General features: G+C 43.8%; 1 protein-coding gene and 1 non-coding gene across 2 annotated transcripts in view; both read right to left on the bottom strand.

Annotated features, from left to right (window-relative positions):
- Positions 1-11,246, bottom strand: part of LOC118363611 (BTB/POZ domain-containing protein KCTD8-like) — a 68,511-nt gene extending 57,265 nt beyond the window's left edge. Inside the window, exon 1 of the mRNA XM_035744666.2 lies at positions 9,993-11,246. Within this exon, the coding sequence (XP_035600559.1) occupies positions 9,993-10,815 (823 nt within the window). The 5' untranslated portion in view covers positions 10,816-11,246. The remainder of the gene's footprint in view (positions 1-9,992) is intronic.
- A 13,462-nt stretch (positions 11,247-24,708) lies between these two features.
- On the bottom strand, positions 24,709-24,780 carry trnac-gca (transfer RNA cysteine (anticodon GCA)). Its single transcript has one exon. It is a non-coding gene; the product is annotated as a tRNA-Cys (tRNA).
- Positions 24,781-26,016: the final 1,236 nt, after the last annotated feature.

The following is a 26,016-nucleotide window of genomic DNA, read 5'->3' as shown; positions in this document are numbered from 1 at the left end:
TTCTGGCAACAATAGCTGACTCTTAAATAACGTGCCATAGAAATCTTGCAGTGTGCCACAACTTTTAAAGGAAGAACCACTGCAGTGCACTGTTCTGACTGTCTGCCTGATGCCGACCTGCCCACCTGCCCCATTCTCTCTCCATGCCATGCTCTATATGAAGGATGCAAGTGTTTTTGTTCTCAGAAGAACGGCAACTAATCTCCCCCATCAAAAAGAATAGTCGATTTCAAGAGTCGATTTCCCCAAAAGTCGATTCCCCAAAAGTCGATCTCCAAAAGTTGATTCCAAGAGAAATCAAATGTAAACACTCAGAAATGGGAGTGGACACCTGGAGTAACTATGGCTTATTTATTGCCTTTACCTCCCTGATCTTACAACATTTTCACACACTGTATATAGACTGTTCTATTGGGTTATTGACTGTAACTTTGTTTATCCCATGTGTGTTGTTTGTGTCGCACTGCTTTGCTTTATCTTGGCCAAGTCGCCGTTGTAAATGAGAACTGGCCCACCTGGTTAAATAAAGGTGAAATAAAAAAATAACTTTAAAAGTCTATTTTTGATTTTAAAAGATAATTTGCCTCATTTGTCACAGATACAAATTTTACTTGTCACGTGCACCGCATAGAACCGTGAAATGCTTACTTACAAGCCCTTAATTAACCAAGAACGCAGTTCAAGAAATAGAGTTTAGAAAATGATGCCGAGCAGTTGCCATACCAAGCGGTGATGCAACCGCTCTCCATGGTGCAGTTTATACTTTGAGGATCTGAGGACCCATGCCAAATCTTTTCAGTCTCCTGAGGGGGGAAATGTGTTGTCGTGCCCTCTTCACAACTGCCTTGGTGTGTTTGGACCATGATAGTTTGTTGGTGATGTGGACACCAAGGATCTTGAAACTCTCGACCGCTCCACTTCAGCCCCGTTGATGTTAATGGAGGCCTGTTGGGCCCTCCTTTTCCTATCGTCCCCGATCAGCGCCGTTGTCTTGCTCACAATTAGGGAGAGGTTGTTGTCCTGGCACCACACTGCCAGGTCTCATTGTTGTCGTTGTCACTTAATAATGGTGTTGGAATCGTGCTTGGCCACGCATGGGTGAACAGGGAGTACAGGAGGGGACTAAGCACGCACACCTGAGGGGCCCCAGTGTTGAGGCAGATGTGCTGTTGCTTACCCATACCACCTGGGGCGGCCCATCAGGAAGTCCAGGATCCAGTTGCAGAGAGAGGTTTAGTGCCAGGGTCCTGATGAGTGATGAGCCTTGTGGGCACTATGGTGTTGGATGCTGAGCTTTAGTCAATAAACAGCATTCTCACATAGGTGTTCCTTTTGTCCAGGTGGGAAAGGGCAGTGTGGTGTGCGATTGCGTCATCTGTGGATCTGTTGGGGCGGTATGCAAATTGGAGTGGGTCTAGGGATTCTCGAATGACAGTGTTGATGTGAGCCATGACCATCCTGTCAAAGCACTTCATGGCTAGCTACGGAGTGATAATCATTTAGGCAGGTTACCTTTGCTTTCTTGGCACAGGGATTATGGTGGTCTGTTTGAAACATGTACAGTAGGTATTACAGACTCGGTCAGGGAGAGGTTTAAAATATCAGTGTACAGTAGACAAGCTTTGCGTAAAACGTCCTGGTAATCTGTCTGGCCCTGCAGGTTTGCGCATGACCTGTTTAAAGGTCTTGCTCACATCTGCTATGGAGAGCGAAATCACAAAGTTGTCTGGAACAGCTGGTGCTCTCATGCATGCTTCAGTGTTGCTTGCCTCGAAGCGAGCATAAAAGGCATTTAGCTTGTCTAGTAGGCTCGCCTCACTGGGCAGCCCGCGGCTGGGTCTCCCTTTGGAGTCTGCAATATTTTTCAAGCCCTGCCACATCCAACGAACATCAGAGCAGAGGATTCCATCTTAGTCCTGTATTGATGCTATACTTGTTTGATGGTTCGTAACAGGATTTCCTACTAGGGTCCAGATTAGTGTCCCGCTCCTTGAAATTGGCAGCTCTAGCCTTTAGCTCAATGCGGATGTTCCATGTAGTCCATTGATTCTCGTTAGGAAATGTACGTATGGTCACTGCGGGGACGATGTCGCCGATGAAGCCGGTGACTGAGGTGGTATACTCCTCAATGCCATTGGATGAATCCCAGAACATTTTCCAGTCTGTGCTAGCAAAACAGTCCTGTAGCATAGCATCCGCATCATCTGACCACTTCCATATTGAGTGGGTCACTGGTACTTCCTGCTTTAGTTTTTGCTTGTAAGCAGGAATCAGGAGGATATAATTATGTTCAGATTTGCCAAATGGACGTTCAGGGAGAGTTTTGTGTGCATCCCTGGGTGTGGAGTAAAGGTGGTCTAGAGTTGTTTTTCCTCTGTTTGCACATGTGACATGCTGGTAGAAATTCGGTATAATGGATTTAGTTTGCCTGCATTAAAGTCGCCGGCCACTAGGAGCGCCTCTTCTGGATGAGCATTTTCTTGTTTGCTTATGGCAAACAAGCTCGTTGAGTGCAGTCTTAGTGCCAGCATCGATTTGTGGTGGTAAATAGACGGCTACGAATAATATAAATGAGAACTCTCTTGGTAGATAGTGTGGTCTACAGCTTATTATGATGTATTCTCAGGTGAGCAATACCTCGAGACTTCTTTAATATTAGATATTGGCTCCAGCAGTATTTTACAAATAGTCACACACACACCCGTCCCTTACCAGACGTGGCTGCTCTGTCCTGCCGATGCACGAAGAAGCCACCCAGCTCTATATCCGTGTCGTCGTTCAGCCACGTCTCGGTGAAACACAAGTTAATACAATCTTTAATGCCCCGTTGGTCGGATAGTCTTAATCATCCAGTTTGTTTTCCAATGATTGCACGTTGGCCAATAATATGGAGGGTAGTGGTGGTTTTCCTCCTCATTGGCAGATTCTTACAACGCACTCCTCCCCCTTTTCTCTGTCTTTTCTTCACGCTGATGACAGGGATTTGGGCCTTGTCTTGACAAAGCAGTATGTCCTTTGCATTAAACTCATTAAAGAAAAAATCTTTGTCCAGTTCGAGGTGAGTAATCGCTGTTCTGATGTCCAGAAGCTCTTTTTGGTCATAAGAGACAGTAGCAGCAACATTATGTACAACATGAGTTATAAACAATGTGATAAAACAAAATAGCACAGTTGGTTCGGAGCCCGTCATCAAGTTATTACAATAGACTTCTTATTGCTTTTCCTTTTTCATTTGGTAAACAAAATTGCATCTTCCACTAGCCTATTAGACCTGTCAAATAATGGGATGGCAGGCTAATGGAAGGCTAATCTTCTTATAACATTTGGGCAATGTCCAATTGTCCATAGCTTGAACACGCAGTACACTTTTGAAATACGAATGCAACGTGTGTAGACTAATGTTTCCATGTTGAAGCCAATACAAAACACTAGATAGGCTACAAGTTTGTTATGACTAAGCCTATTCTATGGTTACTGTATACATGATCATCTGATCATTTATCACTCCAGTGTTAATCTGCAATATTGTAATTATTCGCCTACCTCCTCATGCCTTTTGCACACATTGTATATAGACTCCCCTTTTTTCTCTGTGTTACTGACTTGTTAATTGTTTACTCCATGTGTAACTCTGTGTTGTCTGTTCACACTGCTATGCTTTATCTTGGCCAGGTCGCAGTTGCAAATGAGAACCTGTTCTCAACTAGCCTACCTGGTTAAATAAAGGTGAAATAAAAAATAATAAAAAAAAAAAAAATACTATTTAATACACTTTGATCGTCAACGTATAGGGTAAACATTCATGCCAATGAGCCCTTAGGCCTACGTGTGCATACATTTCCTTATGCTCATGGAACGAGAGATGCGATTTATGATATCATGCTTCTGACCTGATATTGTTTTAAAAAATGTTTTTCATTTAATTTGACTTAAAACTTATTAGAAAGATTTGCCAGTCAGTGGGTTTATGTTGAGAACATACATGGCTTGAATGCAATGCAACTTAATCTGCTATTTCTGGAGAAGTGCAAATATGACCTATAGGATGGCTCCATGATGTTTATAAAACATTACATTTGTGAGCAGTGTAACAGTGAGTGGACAATCCCCCTTTCTCTTTATATTGCATCTTTGTCCAGCTCCTGTGAAATGTTTGGATGTGTGTAAAACCCTCCATAGTCTAAGTTTCCTTGTCTGTATTATGTGCGGGCAGCACGGGGAGCAATTAAGATATCTGTAACAGTATTCAAACAACCTATTTAAAACAAGTTGTTTAGTTTTTTTCTGAATTTGATACACAATCTTTTTAGGCCTTGACATTCAAAATCAAATCAAATGTTATTTGTCACATACACAGCAGATGTTATAGATATCCCTCTAGTGGTGTGGGGGCTGTGCTTCGGCAAAGTGGGTGGGGTTATATCCTTCCTGTTTGGCCCGGTCCGGGGGTATCATCGGATGGGGTCACAGTGTCTCCTGACTCCTCCTGTCTCAGCCTCCAGTATTTATGCTGCAGTAGTTTGTGTCGGGGGGCTAGGGTCAGTTTGTTATATCTGGGGTACTTCTCCTGTCTTATCCGTTGTCCTGTGTGAATTTAAGTATGCTCTCTCTAATTCCCTCTTTCTCTCTTTCTTTCTCTCTCTCTCGGAGGACCTGAGCCCAGGGACCATGCCTCAGGCTCAGGTCTACCTGGCATGATGACTCCTTGCTGTCCCTGGTCCATCTGGCCGTGCTGCTGCTCCAGTTTCAACTGTTCTGCCTGCGGCTATGGAATCCTGACATGTTCACCGGACGTGCTACCTGTTCCAGACCTGCTGTTTTCAACTCTCTAGAGACAGCAGGAGTGGTAGAGATACTTTTAATGATCGGCTATGAAAAGCAAACTGACATCTACTCCTGAGGTGCTGACTTGCTGCACCATCGACAACTGCTGTGATTATTATTATTTGACCATGCTGGTAATTTATGAACATTTGAACATCTTGGCCATGTTCTGTTATAATCTCCACCCGGCACAGCCAGAAGAGGACTGGCCACCCCTCATAGACTGGTTCCTCTCTAGGTTTCTTCCTAGGTTTTGGCCTTTCTAGGGAGTTTTTCCTAACCACTGTGCTTCTACACCTGCACTGCTTGCTGTTTGGGGTTTTAGGCTGGATTTCTGTACAGCACTTTGAGATATCAGCTGATGTACGAAGGGCTGTATGAATACATTTGATTTGATATTGCGGGTGTTGTCACGCCTTGGTCATTTTATTTTGTGTTTTCGTTATATATTGTATTTTCGTATTGGGGTTTGTAGTATTTGGGATTGCGGCTGAGTAGGGGTGTTGTATAGGCTTGGCTGCCTGAGGCGGTTCTCAATCCGTCAGGTGATTCTCGTTGTCTCTGATTGGGAACCGTATTTAGGTAGCCGGGGTTTCTCTGTGTATTTCGTGGGTGATTGTTCCTGTCTCTGTGTAGTTTCACCAGATAGGCTGTAATTAGATTTCACGTTCCGTTTTGTTGTTTTTGTATTTATAAGTTATTTCATGTATCGTCATTTCCTTCATTAAAGACATGAGTAACCACCACGCTGCATTTCGGTCCGACTCTCTTTTGACAAACGAAGAACGCCGTTACAGAATCACCCACCACACACGGACCGAGTGGCGTGGTAACAGGCAGGAGGAGATGCGAAGGGAGGACGTTATGGACAGCAGAAGCATGGAGTATACGACGTGGGAAGAAATAGACAGGTGGGCGGTCGACCCAGAGAGAGTGCCGGAGCCCGCCTGGGATTCGCTGGAGCAGTGCGAAGAGGGCTATAGGAGAATGGAGTCGGAAAGAAAGACACGGCGGCGCAGAGCGAAACCCGAAAGTCACCCCCAAATATTTATTGGGGGAGGGCTCAGGGAGAGAGGAGCAGAGTCAGGAGTCAGACCTGAGCCTACTCTCCCTGTTAATTGTGAGGAGCAGCGATCAAAGGACTTCTGGACTTGGGAGGAGATATTAGACGGAAAAGGACCCTGGGCTCAGCCTGGAGAATATCGCCGTCCCAAGGAAGAACTAGAGGCGGCTAAAGCGGAGAGGCGCTGGTATGAGGAGGCAGCAAGGTGACGCGGATGGAAGCCCGAAAAGCAGCCCAAAATAATTATTGGGGGGTGGCTTAAAGGGAATATGGCTATGCCAGGTAGGAGACCTGCGCAAACTCCCTGTGCTTACCGGTGGGCTAGAGAGACCGGGCAGACACCGTGTTATGCTATGGAGCGCACAGTGTTTCCAGTGTGGGTGCATAGCCCGGTGCGGTTCATACCAGTCCTTCGTATTGGCCGGGCTAGAGTGGGCATCGAGCCAGGTAAGGTTGGGCAGGCTCGGTGCTCAAGAGCTCCAGTGCACCTGCAAGGTCCGGTCTATCCAGAGCCACCTCCACACACCAGTCCTCCGGTAGCAGCTCCCCGCACCAGGCTTCCCGTGCGTGTCCTCGATCCTGTAGCACCAGTTCCAGCACCACGCACCAGGCCTTCAGTGCGCCTCGCCTGTTCAGCACAGCCAGAGCCTTCCTTCCCTCCTGCGCTGTTGGAGTCTCCCGCCTGTTCAGCGCTATCAGAGCCTTCCTCCTCTACAGCGCTGCCGGAGCCTCCTGCCTGTTCGGAGCAGCCTGAGCTGTCAGTCTGCAGGGAGCTGTCATTCTGCAAGGTGCTGTCAGTCTGCATGAAGCAACCAGAGCTGTCAGTCTGCAAGGAGCTGCCAGTCTGCAAGGAGCTGTCAGTCTGCAAGGAGCTGCCAGTCTGCTGCTGTCAGCCTGCATGGAGCAGTGCTGTCAGTCTGCATGAAGCAGCCAGAGCTGTCAGTCTGCAAGGAGCTGCCAGTCTGCAAGGAGCTGTCAGTCTGCAAGGAGCTGTCAGTCTGCAAGGAGCTGCCAGTCTGCAGGGTGCTGTCAGCCTGCATGGAGCAGTCAGAGCTGTCAGTCTGTATGAAGCAGCCAGAGCTGTCAGTCTGCATAAAGCAGCCAGAGCTGCCAGTCTGCAAAGAGCTGCCAGTCTGCAAGGAGCTATCAGTCTGCAAGGAGCTGTCAGTCTGCAAGGAGCTGCCAGTCTGCAGGGTGCTGTCAGCCTGCATGGAGCAGTCAGAGCTGTCAGTCTGCAAGGAGCTGTCAGCCTGCATAGAGCAGCTAGATCCGCAAGTCAGCCATGATCTTCTAGATCTGCCAGTCAACCAGTCCCTTCCAGATCTGCCAGTCTGCATCGAGCAGCTAGATCTGCCAGTCAGCCATGATCTTCTAGATCTGCCAGTCAACCAGTCCCTTCCAGATCTGCCAGTCTGCATAGAGCAGCTAGATCTGCCAGTCAGCCATGATCTTCTAGATCTGCCAGTCAACCAGATTCTACCAGATCTGCCAGTCAACCAGAATCTTCCAGATCTGCCAGTCAACCAGAATCTTCCAGATCTGCTAGTCAACCAGAATCTTCCAGATCCGCCAGCCAGCCAGGATCTACCGGAGCCTACTACCTGCCTGAGCTTCATCTCAGTACTGGACTTCCTCTCAGTACTGGGCTTCCTCTCAGTACTGGGCTTTCCCTCAGTTCCGGGCTGCCCCTCAGTCCCTAGCTGCCCCTCAGTCCCGAGCTGCCCCTCAGTCCCGAGCTGCCCCTCAGTCCCGAGCTGCCCCTCAGTCACGAGCTGCTCCTCAGTTCAGTGGGGTTCTGTATGAGGACTATTAGGCCATGGTCGGCGGCGAGGGTGGATTATCCCAGGACGCGAAGGGGAGGAACTAGGACATTAATGGAGTGGGGTCCACGTCCCGAGCCGGAACCGCCACCATTGGACAGACGCCCACCCAGACCCTCCCTATGGTTTTGAGGTGCGTCCGGGAGTCCGCACCTTAGGGGGGGGTTCTGTCACGCCTTGGTCATTGTATTTTGTGTTTTTGTTATATATTGTATTTTCGTATTGGGGTTTGTAGTATTTGGGATTGCGGCTGAGTAGGGGTGTTGTATAGGTTTGGCTGCCTGAGGCGGTTCTCAATCAGAGTCAGGTGATTCTCGTTGTCTCTGACTGGGAACCGTATTTAGGTAGCCGGGGTTTCTCTGTGTATTTCGTGGGTGATTGTTCCTGTCTCTGTGTAGTTTCACCAGATAGGCTGTAATTAGGTTTCACGTTCCGTTTAGTTGTTTTTGTATTTATAAGTTATTTCATGTATCGTCATTTCCTTCATTAAAGACATGAGTAACCACCACGCTGCATTTCGGTCCGACTCTCTTTTGACAAACGAAGAACGCCGTTACAGGTGTAGCAAAATGCATGTGTTTCTAGCTCCAACAGTGCAGTAATATCTAACAAGTAATACACACAATCTAAAGTAAAGTAATGGAATTAAGAATAAAACATATTTGGATGAGCAATGTCAAAGTGACACAGACTAAGATACAGAAGAATAGGATAGAATACAGTATATACATAGGAGAAGAGTAATGCAAAATAAGTAAACATTATTAAAGTAACTAGTGTTTCATTATTAAAGTTGTCAGTGATTTCAAGTATATGTATATAGGCAGCAGCCTCTAATGTGCTAGTGATTGTTGTTTTTCAGTCTCTCTGTCCCAGCTTTGATGCACCTGTACTGACCTCGCCTTCTGGATGATAGCGGGGTGAACAGGCAGTGGTGGTTGTTGTCCTTGATGATCTATGTGAGGGTTTTAGGTGCCAAACCAAATTTCTTCAGCCTCCTGAGTTTGAAGAGGCACTGTTGCGCCTTCTTCACCACACTGTCTGTGTGGTTGGACTATTTCAGTTTGTCAGTGATGTGTACGCCAAGGAGCTCGAAGCTTTTCACCTTCTCCACTGCTGTCCCGTTGATGTGGATAGGGGGGTGCTCCCTCTGCTGTTTCCTGAAGTCCACGATCAGCTCCCTAGTTTTGTTGACGTTGGGTGAGAGGTTATTTTCCTGGCACCATACTCCCAGGGACACTCCTCTCACCTCCTCTCGAGTGAATTTAATATTGCTTATTGATTATGTTCGGCATGTCCAAACTGCTATTTACAGTGGACCTAGCCCAGATGAGGCTGGTGGAAGGAGCATTAGGAGGACAGGCTGATTGTAATGGCTGGAATGGAATTAATGTTTAATGTAAACATGGCTTACATATGTTTGATTTGTTTCGTACTGTTTCATTTATTCCATTCCAGCCTTTACAATGAGCCTGTCCTCCTATAGCTCCTCCCACCAACCTCCTCGAGCCTAGCCTATCAGTGTGAATGCTATTGCCTATGTTTATTAATGTATTTCCATATTGAGCAATGCAATTACAATAATGTGACTGCAAATATGCTCAACATATTTAGCAAATGTGGGGCAGGCAATTCAACGAACTCGGCTTCAACAGACTAACATTCGTATTGGAGTTTATGACAATGCAATACATAAAAGACCGTAAATACACGACTTGAAGCAACCACATTTTTAGCCATGGTGCATGTTCTGATTGGCCAGTGAGGTGTCACGGCTTGAAACACCTACAACTTGTTTATTAATCAAAACCCAGGCCTTTCACACCACCGTCAGCTATTGCACCCATAATTCTGGTTGTGAAAATAGCAAAAATATTTCTGACACTCGCCCGAACGTATAGCCTACCGCCAGCGCTAAGAATTTGTTAAAATAAAGCCCTATATGTAACTGTCATACACAGCTTTCTCTCTAATCTATTCTCATATTTACTAGATCTATTGTGATTTTGGAACACATGTCAAAAACAGATTAGAGGAACAGGGAGGATGTTCTAAAGGAAAGTGAAGAAGCTGGTAATGATTACTTTGAACCACGTAGAGGAAAATGTAAGCTTTACCTTTAAAAGCCTGTACACTCCAAATTCAAATAGATAGGCAAATAATCCATTCAATCATTTCACTTGTGAAGCGAAACTTGACACAATACCAAAACCTGACAAAACATGTTGGACCCACTTTTCCAAAATGTATGCTAGTGAATACGTGAGAAGTCATTTTGCACTTACTGAAGAAGATGTACTCTGTGTAGCTGCTCCAGAGTTTGTCGTCCCTGTACTGGTTGACAAAAGCGGCTGTTCCCACGGAATTACAAGCCACCATTGTAAAGCCCGCCTCAGAAAGGCGGTCAAATGCCTGCTCCAAGTAGGTGAACTTGAGGTAAAACCTTGACGTGTACTTCTCCGGCGGCCGGTCTGGGTCCCGGCTCTCGTTCAGTGTTTCCCCAAACACCTCTTTGGCCAGGGCGATGCGTCCACATACCATGATCCTGGCCACTCGACGGAACTTGGCGTCGGCTTGATTGTCCCGCACCGTGGTGTAGGATCCCCTGTAGCCGATGGTGATGAACCCTGACCTCTTGTCCGAGGAAGTCAAGGTACGACCTGTGGGGTACTCACTGCTTTGTGAGCTCTCCTCAATATCGCTGTGGCAGCCTTCATCATTCATGGAGCCCTGCTTGGAACCCACCCGGGGCCCCAGGAGGCGCAGCAGTTCGCCCAGCTGGAAGTACTCGGCTTCCCTCTGCAGGCGCTCACGCTCAGGGAAGTGGTCAGGCAGCACCAGCTGGCGGTCTCGCAGGAAGTCCAGCACGTAGCGGAACAGGAAGCCATCGCGGTCGATAAAGAAGCGCCCGCGGCTGTCCCTTGGCAGCTCCCGTGGCGGGCACCGGGTGAACATGGCGTGCAGGGTGGTGTCGGGCACACTGACCAGGGTAGAGCGCTTCGTGACATACACCTGGCCACCCACGTTGAGCTCCACTACCTCCGGGTAGGGCAACGGGGCCGGGCCAGACACCTCACTGATGGGCAGAATGGTCTCCTTCATGGCCATGGTCCTGTAGTTCTACCAGGGTATAGAGAGAAATCAAACAACTTCCAAACCCAATAAGGTCCTCTTAGATCCTCTCAAACAAGTGGAGCAAAATATCTCAGTAAGGAGCAGTCTCAATAGAATCAATAGAGGTCACCAAGGAGTTCACAGCATAGCAGGTGCTGAAGTTTGAAAGAGGCAGAGGACTACATCCCTGCTGTTAAAGGAAGCTAAGGAGGAAGAGAGCGAGGGAGAGCGAGAAAGAGAGAAAATATGGAGAGACAGAGAAGTGTCCTGTCACCTCACTAATGGAGAGTGCAAATGCGAAGAGAGAGCGATAGAGCAGGAGAAGAAAAAAAACACTGTGAGTGACTCCCGGATGACATCATCCTCTGAATAAAAGGGGAGGTGCTGCAGTTACAGCCTTTTAAAGAGGAAGTACTGCTACAATATTAACCAACTTCATCTCCTTTTAAAGTCTGAAGATGACCTGGTAATGAAAATGACATAAACAACATTATAAACAGACACATATTTTCAGACATTAACCAATCCCAGCATTTTTGAATGTTGCTTCCGTAATGTCGACAGTAAAAATGTGACATATGTCTGTCTGTTTATATGCTTCACATGTCTTTTTAACAAATCCTATAATATATTACACAACCATATTTCCTACACAATATGTATTTTTGGTTGATTGGAAATGCAACAATACTGTAGCAGTGGCAAATATCCAACACATTTCTATGGTTCAACATTTGGGTTCAAATCAGAAGCCCACAGTGCCATCTGTTGGAATGCTGCAAAACATTTAAACATGATCTTAACATGTCCAATAAACTCAAACATGGTTGAGGTCTTGTTTTTTGCCTAACAAAGAACCTGTTGAAATGTTGAACAAAATGGGTCAATTGTCATTTATATTGATGAGGAGACAATCTCAATGTGAACTATTAGACAACAGCGACGCCCAAAATAAATGATGAGATGCAGACCTATGTAAAACACCTAAATCACTAGGAAATGTTTCTGCCTCTCTGTAAAGATATTCTGTAGTTATGTACATGTCTGTTCAAAGAGGATCCAATTATTCCCCAAGCATATACTGATCCAACTCATTAGCTCAACCGAAAATTTTCCAATACCTTTTATATATGATTACATCTGACACCAATGTAACAAAATGATACCACAGTACAGCACAGAGGCTCACAGGTCATTGAACACAATGAAATGTTACAAGGCCATTAATCAAAGTCAGACTTTCCTCCATCTAATTGAACAGAGAGTGTCATCAAATATGCTTACTGCTTGAAAATGTCTTAATTAATCTCCTCTTATGACCCACGATGCTTTGCACCCACAGCTCTGGGTCACAGCCAACATGCTGACTCAGCAGAAACTATGGTTGCTTTCCAATGCTCAGACGTTGCATGCATCAACCAATGATTGCGTGTCACGTCATGGACTGTGTCATCGACTAATCGATTGCAATAACATATGATGTGGTTAGCTGAGACTTAAAATATCTTTCCAGGTGTTGAAAGATCTGGCATGAGTTAGCAACGCCTGGGCAAAGGAACGTTCCCTATGACAAGTTCTGTGAACTTTAACCTCTCACTACTAGTCATTTGTTTTTATAAGAAACTCTACATACATTTCAAATATGTGGACAAAAATCATATTTAAGTGTTTCTCTAAACCATACACAAAGGCAAGAACATCAGAGAGCTGATATTATATAGAGAAACATGAGATCTCACCCCATTCCAGAAATTATGAGTTTAAACTGTTTGTTTTAAAGGGGACACAGGGACTTGAACATGAGCTCTCAAGATCCAGAGCCAAATGCTCTACCACTGAGCTATTCCCCCTCTTAGTAACAAATTGAAAGGAGAGACATATGGTCTAATAAAGAACATTTTAGTTTGAGAAAAAAAGCACCCATTAAGGACACTCTATCTCAAACTATAGTTAAGAACTATTGATTTAAAGGGGGCACCAGGATTCAAACGTCAGACCACTTGAGCTACAGTCAAATGCTCTAACACTGAGCTATATCCCCTCTCTTTGGTTGTTTAACATGGGGTCAACATCGGTCTCCAAATGCAGTTATGAAAGACAATGAGCTAAGTAGACCAGACCCAGCTGCTATTGCATGCTACATACAGTATTTATGTCTCTTAAAGCTGCAATATGTAACTTTTTGGGTGACCCAACCCAAAAACTCTGTGTTATAGATATGTCATTCTCATTGAAAGCAAGTCTAAGAAGTGGTAGATATGTTCTATGTGAGCTATTTCTATGCTTCCAGTTCATACGTTTGGTTTTTGCATATTTTACTTTCAGTTTTGTACACCTTGTACATCTTTAAACACCTGAAAATACAATATATTTTGTTATGGAAAAAATATTTTACAGTGGTTTAGATGGTACAATGATTCTCTACAAAATACTTTTTGTTTGTTTGTTTTCTCTCATAAACTAAAATTAGGCGAAATATTCCAATTTTAGCAACCAGAAAATGGCAGAGCGATTTCTACGTGGTGTGTCTTTAATTTGTTGTGGTTTTAAAAGGTTTGTATTAGGGATGTTAATGCTAACGGTCAATTGGTTAGCAGCCAAAAATACGTTGGATCAGTCATGCTTATTGGTCTATAAGTTCATTGGCATCATTTTGTCTAATTAAATTGATGCATGTGTATTTTTATTACTTTATCACATGTGCTACAGGGCCTAGTAGGCAATGTGTGGAATAATATCACCTGTCGGACAGCGAGAGCTGCAGCTCCAGGAATACAAAAAATGACCCGCGCTACAGAAGGCTATATCGGTCCACTAATACAGAACGAGTAAAGGCCCAGTGATCTACTTTTGTGAATTTTTGCATTTTCTATTATTAGTAGTGTTTTTATAAATCATTACATTTTTTACTCTGATTTTTCAGGTGGTGTTTCAACAACCTACTTCCCGCGGCTATGGTCAGTAGCTATCATTTTAAACGCTGTGGTCACTGGATAAACTAGCTATGGGTTGAACATAACTTGTTATTGTTGCCCATGGTGGAATCATATCTAACCAGCTGGCTCCTGAAGCCTATGTGACATGTTTATGGGCCCGTGAGCTGCCGAGTCTAGTCGCAGTCTAGATAACATTAGCTAGCTATCATTGCTAGCTGAGCTTTTTTTATTATAAGAAAACGGCTGAGGTGACTCAAACCCTGTAGCTAGATAACAATCCCTCCTCGGCAACAATGTTATTGTTATCCGGGAATATTAGATGTGTCTATTAATTCTAAGATGGCTGTCATTGAAGTTGGTGGTGACTACCTGCCTCTGATTGAGAACCACTTCAGACACCCGGACCCTCCCTAGTGTTTTGAGGTGCGTTCGGGAGTCCGCACCTTAGGGTGGGGTTCTGTCACCCCCTGGTCAAAATATTTTGTGTTTATCTTAATTTATTTGGTCAGGCCAGGGTGTGGCATGGGTTTTTGTATGTGGTGTGTATGTATTGGGATTGTAGCTTAGTGGGGTGTTCTAGTTAGGTCTATGGCTCTCTGAAGTGGTTCTCAATCAGAGGCAGGTGTTTATCGTTGTCTCTGATTGGGAACCATATTTAGGCAGCCATATTCTTTGGTTGTTTCGTGGGTGATTGTCCTTAGTGTCCTTGTTCCTGTCTATGTGTTAGTGTACACAAGTATAGGCTGTTTCGGTTTTCGTTACGTTTATTGTTTTTTTGTAGTGTTTGTATTTAGATTCATGTTACGTTTGTTTATTAAAACATGGATCGTAATCTACACGCTGCATTTTGGTCCGACTCTCCTTCACACCTGGAAAACCGTTACAGTATTATTCCAGTCCAGCTGCAATTTAGATTTTGGCCACTATATGGCAGCAGTGTATGTGCAAAGTTTAAGACTGATCCAATGAATCATTGCATTTTTGTTCAAAATGTTGTATCAAGACTTCCCAAATATGCCTAATTTGTTTATTAATAACTTTTCATGTTAAAAACTGTGCACTCTCCTCAAACAATAGCATGCTGTTCTTTCACTGTAATAGCTACTGTAAATTGGACAGTGCAGTTAGATTAACAAGAATTTACGTTTTCTGCCAATATCAGGTATTTCTGTCCTGGGAAATGTTATTGTTACTTACCACCTCATGCTAATCGCATTAGCCTACGTTAGCTCAACCGTCCCGTGGAAGGGACACCGATCCCAAATTAAACAAAGTTGCAGATGGAGCCAGGTAATTAGAGGAGGTGGCCTTGTAGGTATCAGGTATATATACTTGCACAGACAATATTACAGTAAATGAGATATGGGTAAATTAAGCTATAGTATAGAGTTAGGAATCAAGCCTGAGGAACCAAACCACTAATCTTTCTGATGATACCAACAGATTTCACCACTTTGACGCAGTCAAATTGAATATGATCTTTCCAGGATACCTTTTCATCAATTACTGTCACGTTCTAACCTTTATTTCCTGTGTTTTGTATTTAGTTAGTATGGTCAGGGCGTGAGTTGGGTGGGCAGTCTATGTTTGTTTTTCTAGGTTTTGGGAATTTCTATGTTTCGGCCTAGTATGGTTCTCAATCAGAGGCAGGTGTCATTGGTTGTCTCTGATTGAGAATCATACTTAGGTAGCCTGGGTTTCACTGTGTATTTGTGGGTGATTGTTCCTGTCTCTGTCTTTGCACCAGATAGGACTGTTTTGAGTTTTCACATTTCTTGTTTTTTTGTAGTCCGTTGTTCATGTGTACCTTAACGCATTAAAAAGAACCATGGACAATTACCACGCCGCGTATTGGTCCTCTGATCCGTTTCGCCTCTCCTCTTCGGAAAAAGAGGAGGAAATTCATTACAGAATCACCCACCCAAATCGGACCAAGTGGCGTGGTAAAGGACAGCGACGACAGCAGCAGCAGCATCAACAACAGAGGCCAGCATCACAGGACTCCTGGACATGGGAGGAGATACTGAACGGAGAGGGACCCTGGGCACGGGCTGGGGAAAATCGCCGCCCCAAAGCAGAGCTGGAGGCAGCGAAAGCTGAGCGGCGGCAATATGAGGAGCCAGCACGGCAGTGCGACAGGTACGAGAGGCAGCCCCAAAAAATTTTTGGGGGGGGGCACACGAGGTGTGGTACTAAGCCAGGTAGCAGACCTGAGCTCACTCCTCGTGCTTATGATAAGCAGCGCATTACTGGTCAGGCACCGTGTTATGCGGTTAAGCGCACGGTGTCGCCAGTGCGTGTCCATAGCCCGGTGCGCTATAGGACAGCCCCCCGAGAGTGCCATGCGAGTTTGGGCATTGAGCCAGGGCGTATGGTGCCTGCTCAGCGGGTCTGGTCGCCGGTACGCAGTCTTGGTCCAGGTTATCCTGCGCCGGCTCTGCGTGCTGTGTCTCCGGGGCACTGGGAGGGTGCAGTGCGTCCTCTGCCTGCGCTCCGCTCGTGCCGGGCAACTGTGGGAGTGGAGCCTAGGGGAGAGGTGCGTGTAGTAAGCACTAGATCTCCCGTGCTTACCCACAGCCCGGTTCAACCTGTGCCTGCACTCTGGATGGTCCGGGCTAGAGTAGTTGTCCAGCCTGGGGAAGTGGTGCCAAGGTTGCGCACCAGAGCTACAGTGCTCCCCCACAGCCCGGTCTTTCAGGCTCCTCCTAACACCAAGCCTCCTGAAGGTCTCCCCAGCCTGTTGGTTCCTGTGGCAGCCCCACGCACCAGGCTGTCTCTCAGTCTCCTCCCTGCAGGTGCTCCCACCTGTCCGGCGCCGCTGCTGGAGCGTCCCGCCTGTCCGGCGCCGCTGCCGGAGCGTCCCGCCTGTCCGGCGCCGCTGCCGGAGCGTCCCGCCTGTCCGGCGCCGCTGCCTCCTGTGGCAGCTCCACGCACCAGGCTGTCTCTCTGTCTCCTCCCTGCAGGTGCTCTCGCCTGTCCGGCGCCGCTGCCGGAGCGTCCCGCCTGTCCGGCGCCGCTGCCGGAGCGTCCCGCCTGTCCGGCGCCGCTGCCGGAGCCTCCCGCCTATCCGGCGCCGCTGCCGGAGCCTCCCGCCTGTCCGGTGCCACTGCCGGAGCGTCCCCGCCTGTCCGGTGCCGCTGCCGGAGCGTCCCGCCTGTCCGGTGCCGCTGCCGGAGCGTCCCGCCTGTCCGGCGCCGCTGCCGGAGCGTCCCGCCTGTCCGGCGCCGCTGCCGGAGCCTCCCGCCTGTCCGGCGCCGCTGCCGGAGTGTCCCGCCTGTCCGGCGCCGCTGCCTCCTGTGGCAGCTCCACGCACCAGGCTGTCTCTCTGTCTCCTCCCTGCAGGTGCTCCCGCCTGTCCGGCGCCGCTGCCGGAGCGTCCCGCCTGTCCGACGCCGCTGCCGGAGCGTCCCGCCTGTCCGGCGCCGCTGCCGGAGCGTCCCGCCTGTCCGGCGCCGCTGCCGGAGCCCCTCAGCCCAGAGGCGCCAGAGCCCCTGTCCCTCTGTCCAGTGGGGTCATTGAGAGGGGTTGCCATGGTGAGAAAGCCACGGAGGCGGACAATAAGGCGGACTAAGACAATGGTGAAGTGGGGTCCGCGTCCCGCGCCAGAACCGCCACCGCGGACAGACGCCCACCCAGACCCTCCCCTATAGGTCAAGGTTTTGCGGCCGGAGTCCGCACCTTTGGGGGGGGGGGTACTGTCACGTTCTGACCTTTATTTCCTGTGTTTTGTACTTAGTTAGTATGGTCAGGGCGTGAGTTGGGTGGGCAGTCTATGTTTGTTTTTCTAGGTTTTGGGAATTTCTATGTTTCGGCCTAGTATGGTTCTCAATCAGAGGCAGGTGTCATTGGTTGTCTCTGATTGAGAATCATACTTAGGTAGCCTGGGTTTCACTGTGTGTTTGTGGGTGATTGTTCCTGTCTCTGTCTTTGCACCAGATAGGACTGTTTTGAGTTTTCACATTTCTTGTTTTTTGTAGTCAGTTGTTCATGTGTACCTTAACGCATTACAAAGAACCATGGACAATTACCATGCCGCGTATTGGTCCTCTGATCCGTTTCGCCTCTCCTCTTCGGAAAAAGAGGAGGAAATTCATTACAATTACATCTCAGAGGAATTTAGTAGATGTGACTTTTTTTTCTTACTCGCGAATACAACAAAGTAGGATTTTTTTTATAAAAAAAAAAAGAAATGCAGTTTGATTATGTTACGCCTGTGCTGGTTTAAAAACAACTTTTATGGGGCTCTATGCTCAGAAAATCACATAGTATTCTTTCGCAGTAAATCCTTTTTTAAATCTGACAACGCAGTTGGATTAGCAAGATTCTAGGCTTTCGATACATGTGTATTGTCATGAATGTATAATATGACTATTTATGTAGCGATCACCGTATGTTGTGAAATTTCAGCCTGCTAACAGGTTCCGTGCACAGAGAGGTTAACTATTTATTTATTTTACCTTTATTTAACCAGGGAAGTCAGTTAAGAACCAATTCTTATTTTCAATGACAGCTTAGGAACAGTGGGTTAACTGCCTGTTCAGGGGCAGAACGACATATTTGTACCTTGTCAGCTCAGGGGTTTGAACTCGCAACTGTCCGGTTACTAGTCTAATGCTCTAACCTCTAGGCTACTAACCACTAGGCTACTAATTTACCCGAGGCAAATTGTGACACTTCTTTTGTGTTCTGTGCATCAGAGACAGGGTATATGCAGCAGTTTGGGCCGCCTGACTCAATGCGAACTGTGCTAAGACCATTTCTTCCTAATAAAAAAAGTGCAATCGTTGCACGAATGTACCTAATGATAAACATCAATGCCTTTCTTAAAATCAATACACAGAAGTATATATTTTTAAACCTGTATATTTAGTTAAAATAAATTAATTTTAGCAGGCAATATTAAACTAGGGAAATAGTGTCACTTCTCTTGAGTTCATTGCACGCAGAATCAGGGTATATGCAACGCCTCGTTGCGAACCAATTTGCCAGAATTTTACGCAATTATGACATAACATTGAAGGTTGTGCAATGTAACAGCAATATTTAGACTTATGGATGCCACCCGTTAGATAAAATACGGAACGGTTCACATTCCAGGTATTTCACTGAAAGAATAAACTTTTTTTTTCTTCAAAATCATAGTTTCCGGATTTGACCATATTAATGACCTAAGGCTTATTATATTATAATTAAGTCTATGATTTGATAGAGCCGTCTGACTGAGCGGTGGTAGGCAGCAGCAGGCTCGTAAGCATTCATTCAAACAGCACTGTACTACGTTTGCCAGCAGCTCTTCGCAATGCTTCTAGCATTGTGCTGTTTATGACTTCAGCCTATCAACTCCCGAGATTAGGCAGGCAATACTAAAGTACCTATTAGAACATCCAATAGCCAAAGGTATATGAAATACAAATGGTATAGAGAGAAATAGTCTTCTTACCTGGGAATATTGAAGACTCATGTTAAAAGGAACCACCAGCTTTCATATGTTCTCATGTTCTGAGCAAGGAACTTAACCTCTCTAGGGTAGGGGGCAGCATTCGGAATCTTGGATGAAAAGCATGCCCAAATTAAACCGCCTGCTACTCGGACCCAAGAAATATGATATGCATCTAACTGGTACATTTGGATAGAAATCTCTAACGTTTCCAAAACTGTTACAATAGTGTCTGTGAGTATAAACAAAACTAATTTAGCAGGCGAAAACCTGAGAAAATTCCATTCAGGAAGTAGTTTTTTTTGTGGTTTTGTAGTTTTCTATTCAATCCCATTACAGTATCCATTGACTTAGGACGCCATTTGCAGTTCCTATGCCTTCTTATAAATGAGGGAGTAAGACCAGTCTGAATGAGTGGACCCTAACGGGACGCAGAGTTTCAGGCGCATGTGTATTTCTTGTTTACGTTTTATATTGATGACGTTATTGTCCGGTTGAAATATTATAGATCATTTAGGCTAAAAAACAACCTGATGATTGAATATAAACATCATTTGACATGTTTCTATGAACTTTACCGATACAATTTTGACTGATTGTTTTGACTGAGTTTGAGCCTGTGGATTACTGAAGAAAATGCGCTGACAAAACAGGGGTTTTTGGATATAAAGAGACTTCATCGAACAAAAGGAACATTTGAGTAAATGAATGTCTTCTGATTTCCACAATATAAAGATTAAAGGTAAGGGATTCATTTTCTCTATTTCTGAGTTTTGTAACGCTTCTGCTTGGCTGGTTACTGTTTGTAATAATTTGTGAACTGGGCTATGTCCTGGGCTAGGTATGTTCTGAGCTAGGTATGCTTTCTCCGAAAATCATTTTATAAATATGACACTGGTTGGTTTAACAAGAAGTTAATCTTTAAACCTATGTAAAATATGTTTTGTTTTCTGAATTTTTATAATGAGCAATTCTGTAATTCAATTTGGAGCTCTGCAACCTCACTGGATGTTGGCCAGATGGGTCGCTAGCCTCCCACATACTCTAGAGAGGTTAAACGTTAGCTTTTTTACATGGCACATATTGCACTTTTACTTTCTTCTCCAACACTTTGATTTTGCATTATTTAAACCAAATTAAAGATGTTTCATTATTTACTTGAGACTAAATTGATTTGATTTATGTATTATATTAAGTTAAAATAAAGTGTTCATTGTTTAATCAGTATTGTTGTAATTGTCATTATTACAAATATATGTATACAGTGGGGCAAAAAAGTATTTAGTCAGCCACCAATTGTGCAAGACCTCCACAAGTCTGATTCATCCTTGGGAGCAATTTCCAAATGACTGAAGGTACAACGTTCATCTGTACAAACAATAGTATGCAAGTATAAACACCATGGGACCACGCAGCCGTCATACCGCTCAGGAAGGAGACGTGTTCTGTCTCCTAGAGATGAACATAATTTGGTGCGAAAAGTGCAAATCAATCCTAGAACAACAGCAAAGGACCTTGTGAAGATGCTGGAGGAAACAGGTACAAAATTATCTATATCCACAGTAAAACGAGTCCTATATCGACATAACCTAAAGGGCTGCTCAGCAAGGTAGAAGCAAACTGCTCCAAACCACCATACAAAAGCCAGACTACGGATTGCAAATGCACATGGGGACAAAGATCGTACTTTTTGGAGAAATGTCCTCTGGTCTGATGAAACAAAAATAGAACTGTTTGGCCAGCATCATGTTGTGGGGGTGTTTTGCTGCAGGATGGACTGGTGCACTTCACAAAATAGATAGAATGATGAGGAAGGGAAATTCTGTGGCTATATTTAAGCAACAATTCAAGACATCAGTCAGGAAGTTAAAGCTTGGTCAAAAATGAGTCTTCCAAATGGACAATGACCCCAAGGGTACTTCCAAAGTTGTGGCAAAATGGCTTAAGGACAACAAAGTAAAGGTATTGGAGTGGCCATCACAGCCCTGACCTCAATCCTATAGGAAATGTGTGGGCAGAACTGAAAAAGCATGTGCGAGCAAGGAGGCCTTACAAACCTGACTCAGTTACACCAGCTCTGTCAGGATGAATGGGCCAGAATTCACCCAACTTATTGTGGGAAGCTTGTGGAAGGCATAAGTTAAACAATTGAAAGGAAATGCTACCAAATACCAATTGAGTGTATGTAAACGTCTGACCCACTGGGAATGTGATGAAAGAAATTAAAGATTAAATAAATAGCTCTCTACTATTATTCTGTCATTTCACATATTAAAATAAATGGCGATCCTAACTGACCTAAAACAGTGAATCTTTACTTGGATTAAATGTCAGAAATTGTGAAAAACTGAGTTGAAATGTATTTGGCTAATGTTTATGTAAACTTCCGATTTCAGCTGTAATACAATACATAATACAATGCAAAATACAATACAAAATACCTAAAAATGTCTGTGTGTGTCTTCACAGTCCCCGTCGTGCCGTAAGGTGTTTTTTTAATCTGATTTTATTGCTAGCTTGAGTTACCTGGGGTGGCAGAGAGTTCCATGTTAATTTCCCAAATATTTCAATATAACAGGCAGGAGTGAGTACACAATCGTTTAATTGTATTTTTGTATTGGGTGTATCTACCAACGGCCTGTATATGTCCGGAAGGATACATCCACTGTTTTGTTATTTTTGTTTCACTCTGCCTGCAAACATGCTGGATGATTCAGAATCCATTGAGGAGCTTGAACAATTCATTGACGAGAGATAGTTAAGAACTCAAAGAAACATATCACTGGTTTCTGAGGATTCAAGCACTGTTAAGGACAACAAACCCAATCAACAAAACAAACCAAAGCCAAGTTGGCCAAGAGGTATCATCGATTTGCATTGCATTATGTTAGTAATCAATTCAACCGGTACTGTGTGTGTTTATGTATTTCAGTGTGATTATTTAGCTAGTCAGTAAATAAATAATTAAGCCAATTAGTGTAAGCTGAGTCATTATGTAGACTCGGGTTCGTGCAGATTTATAGAATATTATGACGTTCAGAATGAGACTGATATGAGGTAATAATGATTAATGGATGACTGGTATGATAACGATATATTCTGATATATTCTTCAGTTAATTCAGGAAACGGTAACTCATTAACCAAACTTTTCCCATGGTGCCCCAATATTGCTAATGAGTTAATCATCACATGATTAATTGAATCACGTAATAATTAAACACAGTTAATTTATTTAATAAAATAACATTTGTCACATTTAATGATAGTCACATCATGACACTATCATGGTAATCTCAAATAACTCATCTATGTATAAAAAACTGCATGCATGATCATAATAATTGGGAGTCAGGTGAACTACTGTTCTGTGGTCTGAGGAAATGCATCAGCATGTTAAATTAGGAGGCTGCATATTGCACAGAACAAAGCAGTAAGGATTGTTTTAAGGTGGAGATATGGTTCTTCTGTTGTAGTCTTGCTCTTGGTTGGTCATCAATCGACAGGATAATTTTAAAAAACATGGTTATTTTATTTCACAATGTACACCATTTCAAACGGCCAAACTCCAATCACAACGGATTTCATTTGGTAAGAGACAGACATTCAGTAAATAGGAATAGATTGTCCACCATCTATGTGTTATCCAGACAGAAAAGAGAAATAGGCGAAATAATATTTCGATTCAGGGAAATAACGACATTGAAAAATGTATCTGAGCAAACCAGAACCCTTTAAATATATATATTCATACAATACTTTAGAACCATTTAAATATAATAAATTGGAAGGTTGTGTTGGACTATGGTAGATGAAGGAATCAATCTGTCTTTTCAGACTGTTAGAGTATTTATCTAGTCAATATGTCAGTGCATTATGTCTGTTTGTAACATTGTGTTGTATGTGAAAATGTGATTATATTATGAATTGTATTTTAAGTAGGGCTAGGCGTCCCGTCCGGCGAAATTGGATGTAAAATGTAATTAAACTAAAATATTTCATATGGAAAGAAGACTGATTTCGAACTCTGACTCCAAGTACCAAAACTCAACAACAACAAAATTGTTTGGGAAGAAACAAGCCTGAAACTTTGAACAAAGACAGTTGACATCTAGTGGAAGCCATAGGAATTGCAATCTGGGAGCTGGAATTGCATATAACCCATAGCTTTCCATTGTAACAGCATGGGCTCTCAAAAAAAATTACTGGTTAATTTTTCGTTGGATTTTCTCCTACCATATCAATTGTATTATAGTCTCATACACTATTTGAACATTTCTACAAACTTCAAAATGTTTTCTATCCAATGGTACCAATTATATGCATATCCTGGCTTCTGGACCTGAGTAACAAGCAGTTTACTTTGGGCAAATCAGTCAGACAGGAAGTGGAGAAAAATAGACCCTTGCCTGAAGAAGTTGTTTAAGGACTCTTGAAAGATTAGTCCAAATGAGGACTAAATGAGATCCTAATGAAAGGAAAGATGCACATCACCTAATAAAGTACTCTCTCGCATTGAAAACATACCCATAACGTATTTGATTTCAAGTTGACAACAGGAGTTGAACCTGAGACCTCTTGATCTGAAGTCTATTGCACTTCCACCTCTGGTATGAACTGTCTGACTGAGAGAAAAAACATCTAATGAGGGAAATTATAGATTGAGTAGGATAACCTTAAAATGAACACTTCCTCTCTCAAGATACACTTAGAAAGTACTTGATTTAAGGGGGCACCAGGATTTGATCCTGAGAAATGGTCTAATAAGGGACATTTCAGATGGCGATCTACATAACCTATTCAAGAACACTCTCTCTTTGAAAACATATCCATAAAGTATTTGATTTCAAGTTGACAAAAGGATTTGAATCTGAGACATCTTGAACTGAAGTCTATTGCACTTCCACCTCTGGTAGGAACTGTCTGACTGAGAGAAAAACCATCTAATAAGGGACATTTCAGCTGGAGATGGACATACCCTAATAAAGTACTCTCTCGCATTGAAAACATACCCATAAAGTATCTGATTTCAAGTTGACAACAGGAATTGAACCTGAGACCTCTTGATCTCAAGTCTATTGCACTTCCACCTCTGGTAGGAACTGTCTGACTGAGAGAAAACCCATCTAATGAGGGACATTATAGATTCAGTAGGATAACCTAAAAAGGAGCACTTCCTCTCTCAAGATACACTTAGAAAGTACTTGTTTCAAGGGGGCAACAGGATTTGATCCTTAGAAATTGTCTAATAAGGGACATTTCAGATGGCAATCTACATAACCTAATCAAGAACACTCTCTCTTTGAAAACATATCCATAAAGTATTTGATTTCAAGTTGACAAAAGGATTTGAACCTGAGACATCTTGACCTGAAGTGTAATTGCACTTCCACCTCTGTTATGAACTGTCTGACTGAGAGAAAAACCATCCAATGAGGGACATTTTAGATTGAGTAACCTAATCTAAAAAGGACTACTCCTACCCTCAAGATTCACATCAAAAGTACATGATCCAAGGGGGCACCAGGATTTGAACCTGGGACCTCTTGATCTGCAGTCAAATGCTCTACCACTGAGCTATACCCCCTCTGCTTGAAAATGTCTAAAGGTGGAAAAATGGTCTAATAAGGGACATTTCAGCTGGAGATGGACATACCCTAATAAAGTACTCTCTCGCATTGAAAACATACCCATAAAGTATCTGATTTCAAGTTGACAACGGGAATTGAACCTGAGACCTCTTGATCTCAAGTCTATTGCACTTCCACCTCTGGTAGGAACTGTCTGACTGAGGAAAAACCATCTAATGAGGGACATTATAGATTGAGTAGGATAACCTTCAAAGGAGCACTGAAAAAACAGCTTCTATCTCAAGGCCATCAGACTGTTAAACAGCCACCACTAACATTGAGTGGCTGCTGCCAACACACTGACACTGACTCAACTCCAGCCACTTTAATCATGGGAATTGATGGGAAATGATGTAAATATATCACTTGCCACTTTAAACAATGTTACCTTATATAATGTTACTTACATTATTCATCTCATATGCATACGTATATACTGTACTCTATATCATCGACTGCATCCTTATGTAATACATGTATCACTAGCCACTTTAACTATGCCACTTTGTTTACATACTCATCTCATATGTATATACTGTACTCGATACCATCTACTGTATCTTGCCTATGCTGCTCTGTACCATCACTCATTCATATATCCTTATGTACATATTCTTTATCCCCTTACACTGTGTATAAGACAGTAGTTTTGGAATTGTTAGTTAGATTACTTGTTGGTTATTACTGCATTGTCGGAACTAGAAGCACAAGCATTTTGCTACACTCGTATTAACATCTGCTAACCATGTGTATGTGACAAATAAAATGTGATTTGACTTGATTTGATTTCCTCTCTCTCAAGATACACTTAGAAAGTACTGGATTTCAAGGAGATGCCAGGATTTGATTCTGAGAAATTGTTTATTGTCTATTGTACTTCCATCTCTGTTATGAACTCTGACTGAGACAAAAACCATCAAATGAGGGACACTATAGATTGAGTAGGATAACCTTAAAAGGAGGACTTCCTCTCTCAAGATACACTTGGAAAGTACTTGATTGAAGGGGGCACCAGGATTTGATCCTGAGAAATTGTCTAATAAGGGACATTTCAGATGGCGATCTACATAACCTAATCAAGAACACTCTCTCTTTGAAAACATATCCATAAAGTATTTGATTACAAGTTGACAAAAGGATTTGAACCTGAGACATCTTGACCTGAAGTCTATTGCACTTCCACCTCTGTTATG

Source organism: Oncorhynchus keta, chromosome 30 (assembly GCF_023373465.1).
Source record: "Oncorhynchus keta strain PuntledgeMale-10-30-2019 chromosome 30, Oket_V2, whole genome shotgun sequence".
NCBI lineage: Eukaryota > Metazoa > Chordata > Actinopteri > Salmoniformes > Salmonidae > Oncorhynchus > Oncorhynchus keta.
This window is presented reverse-complemented; position numbering and strand designations above follow the sequence as displayed.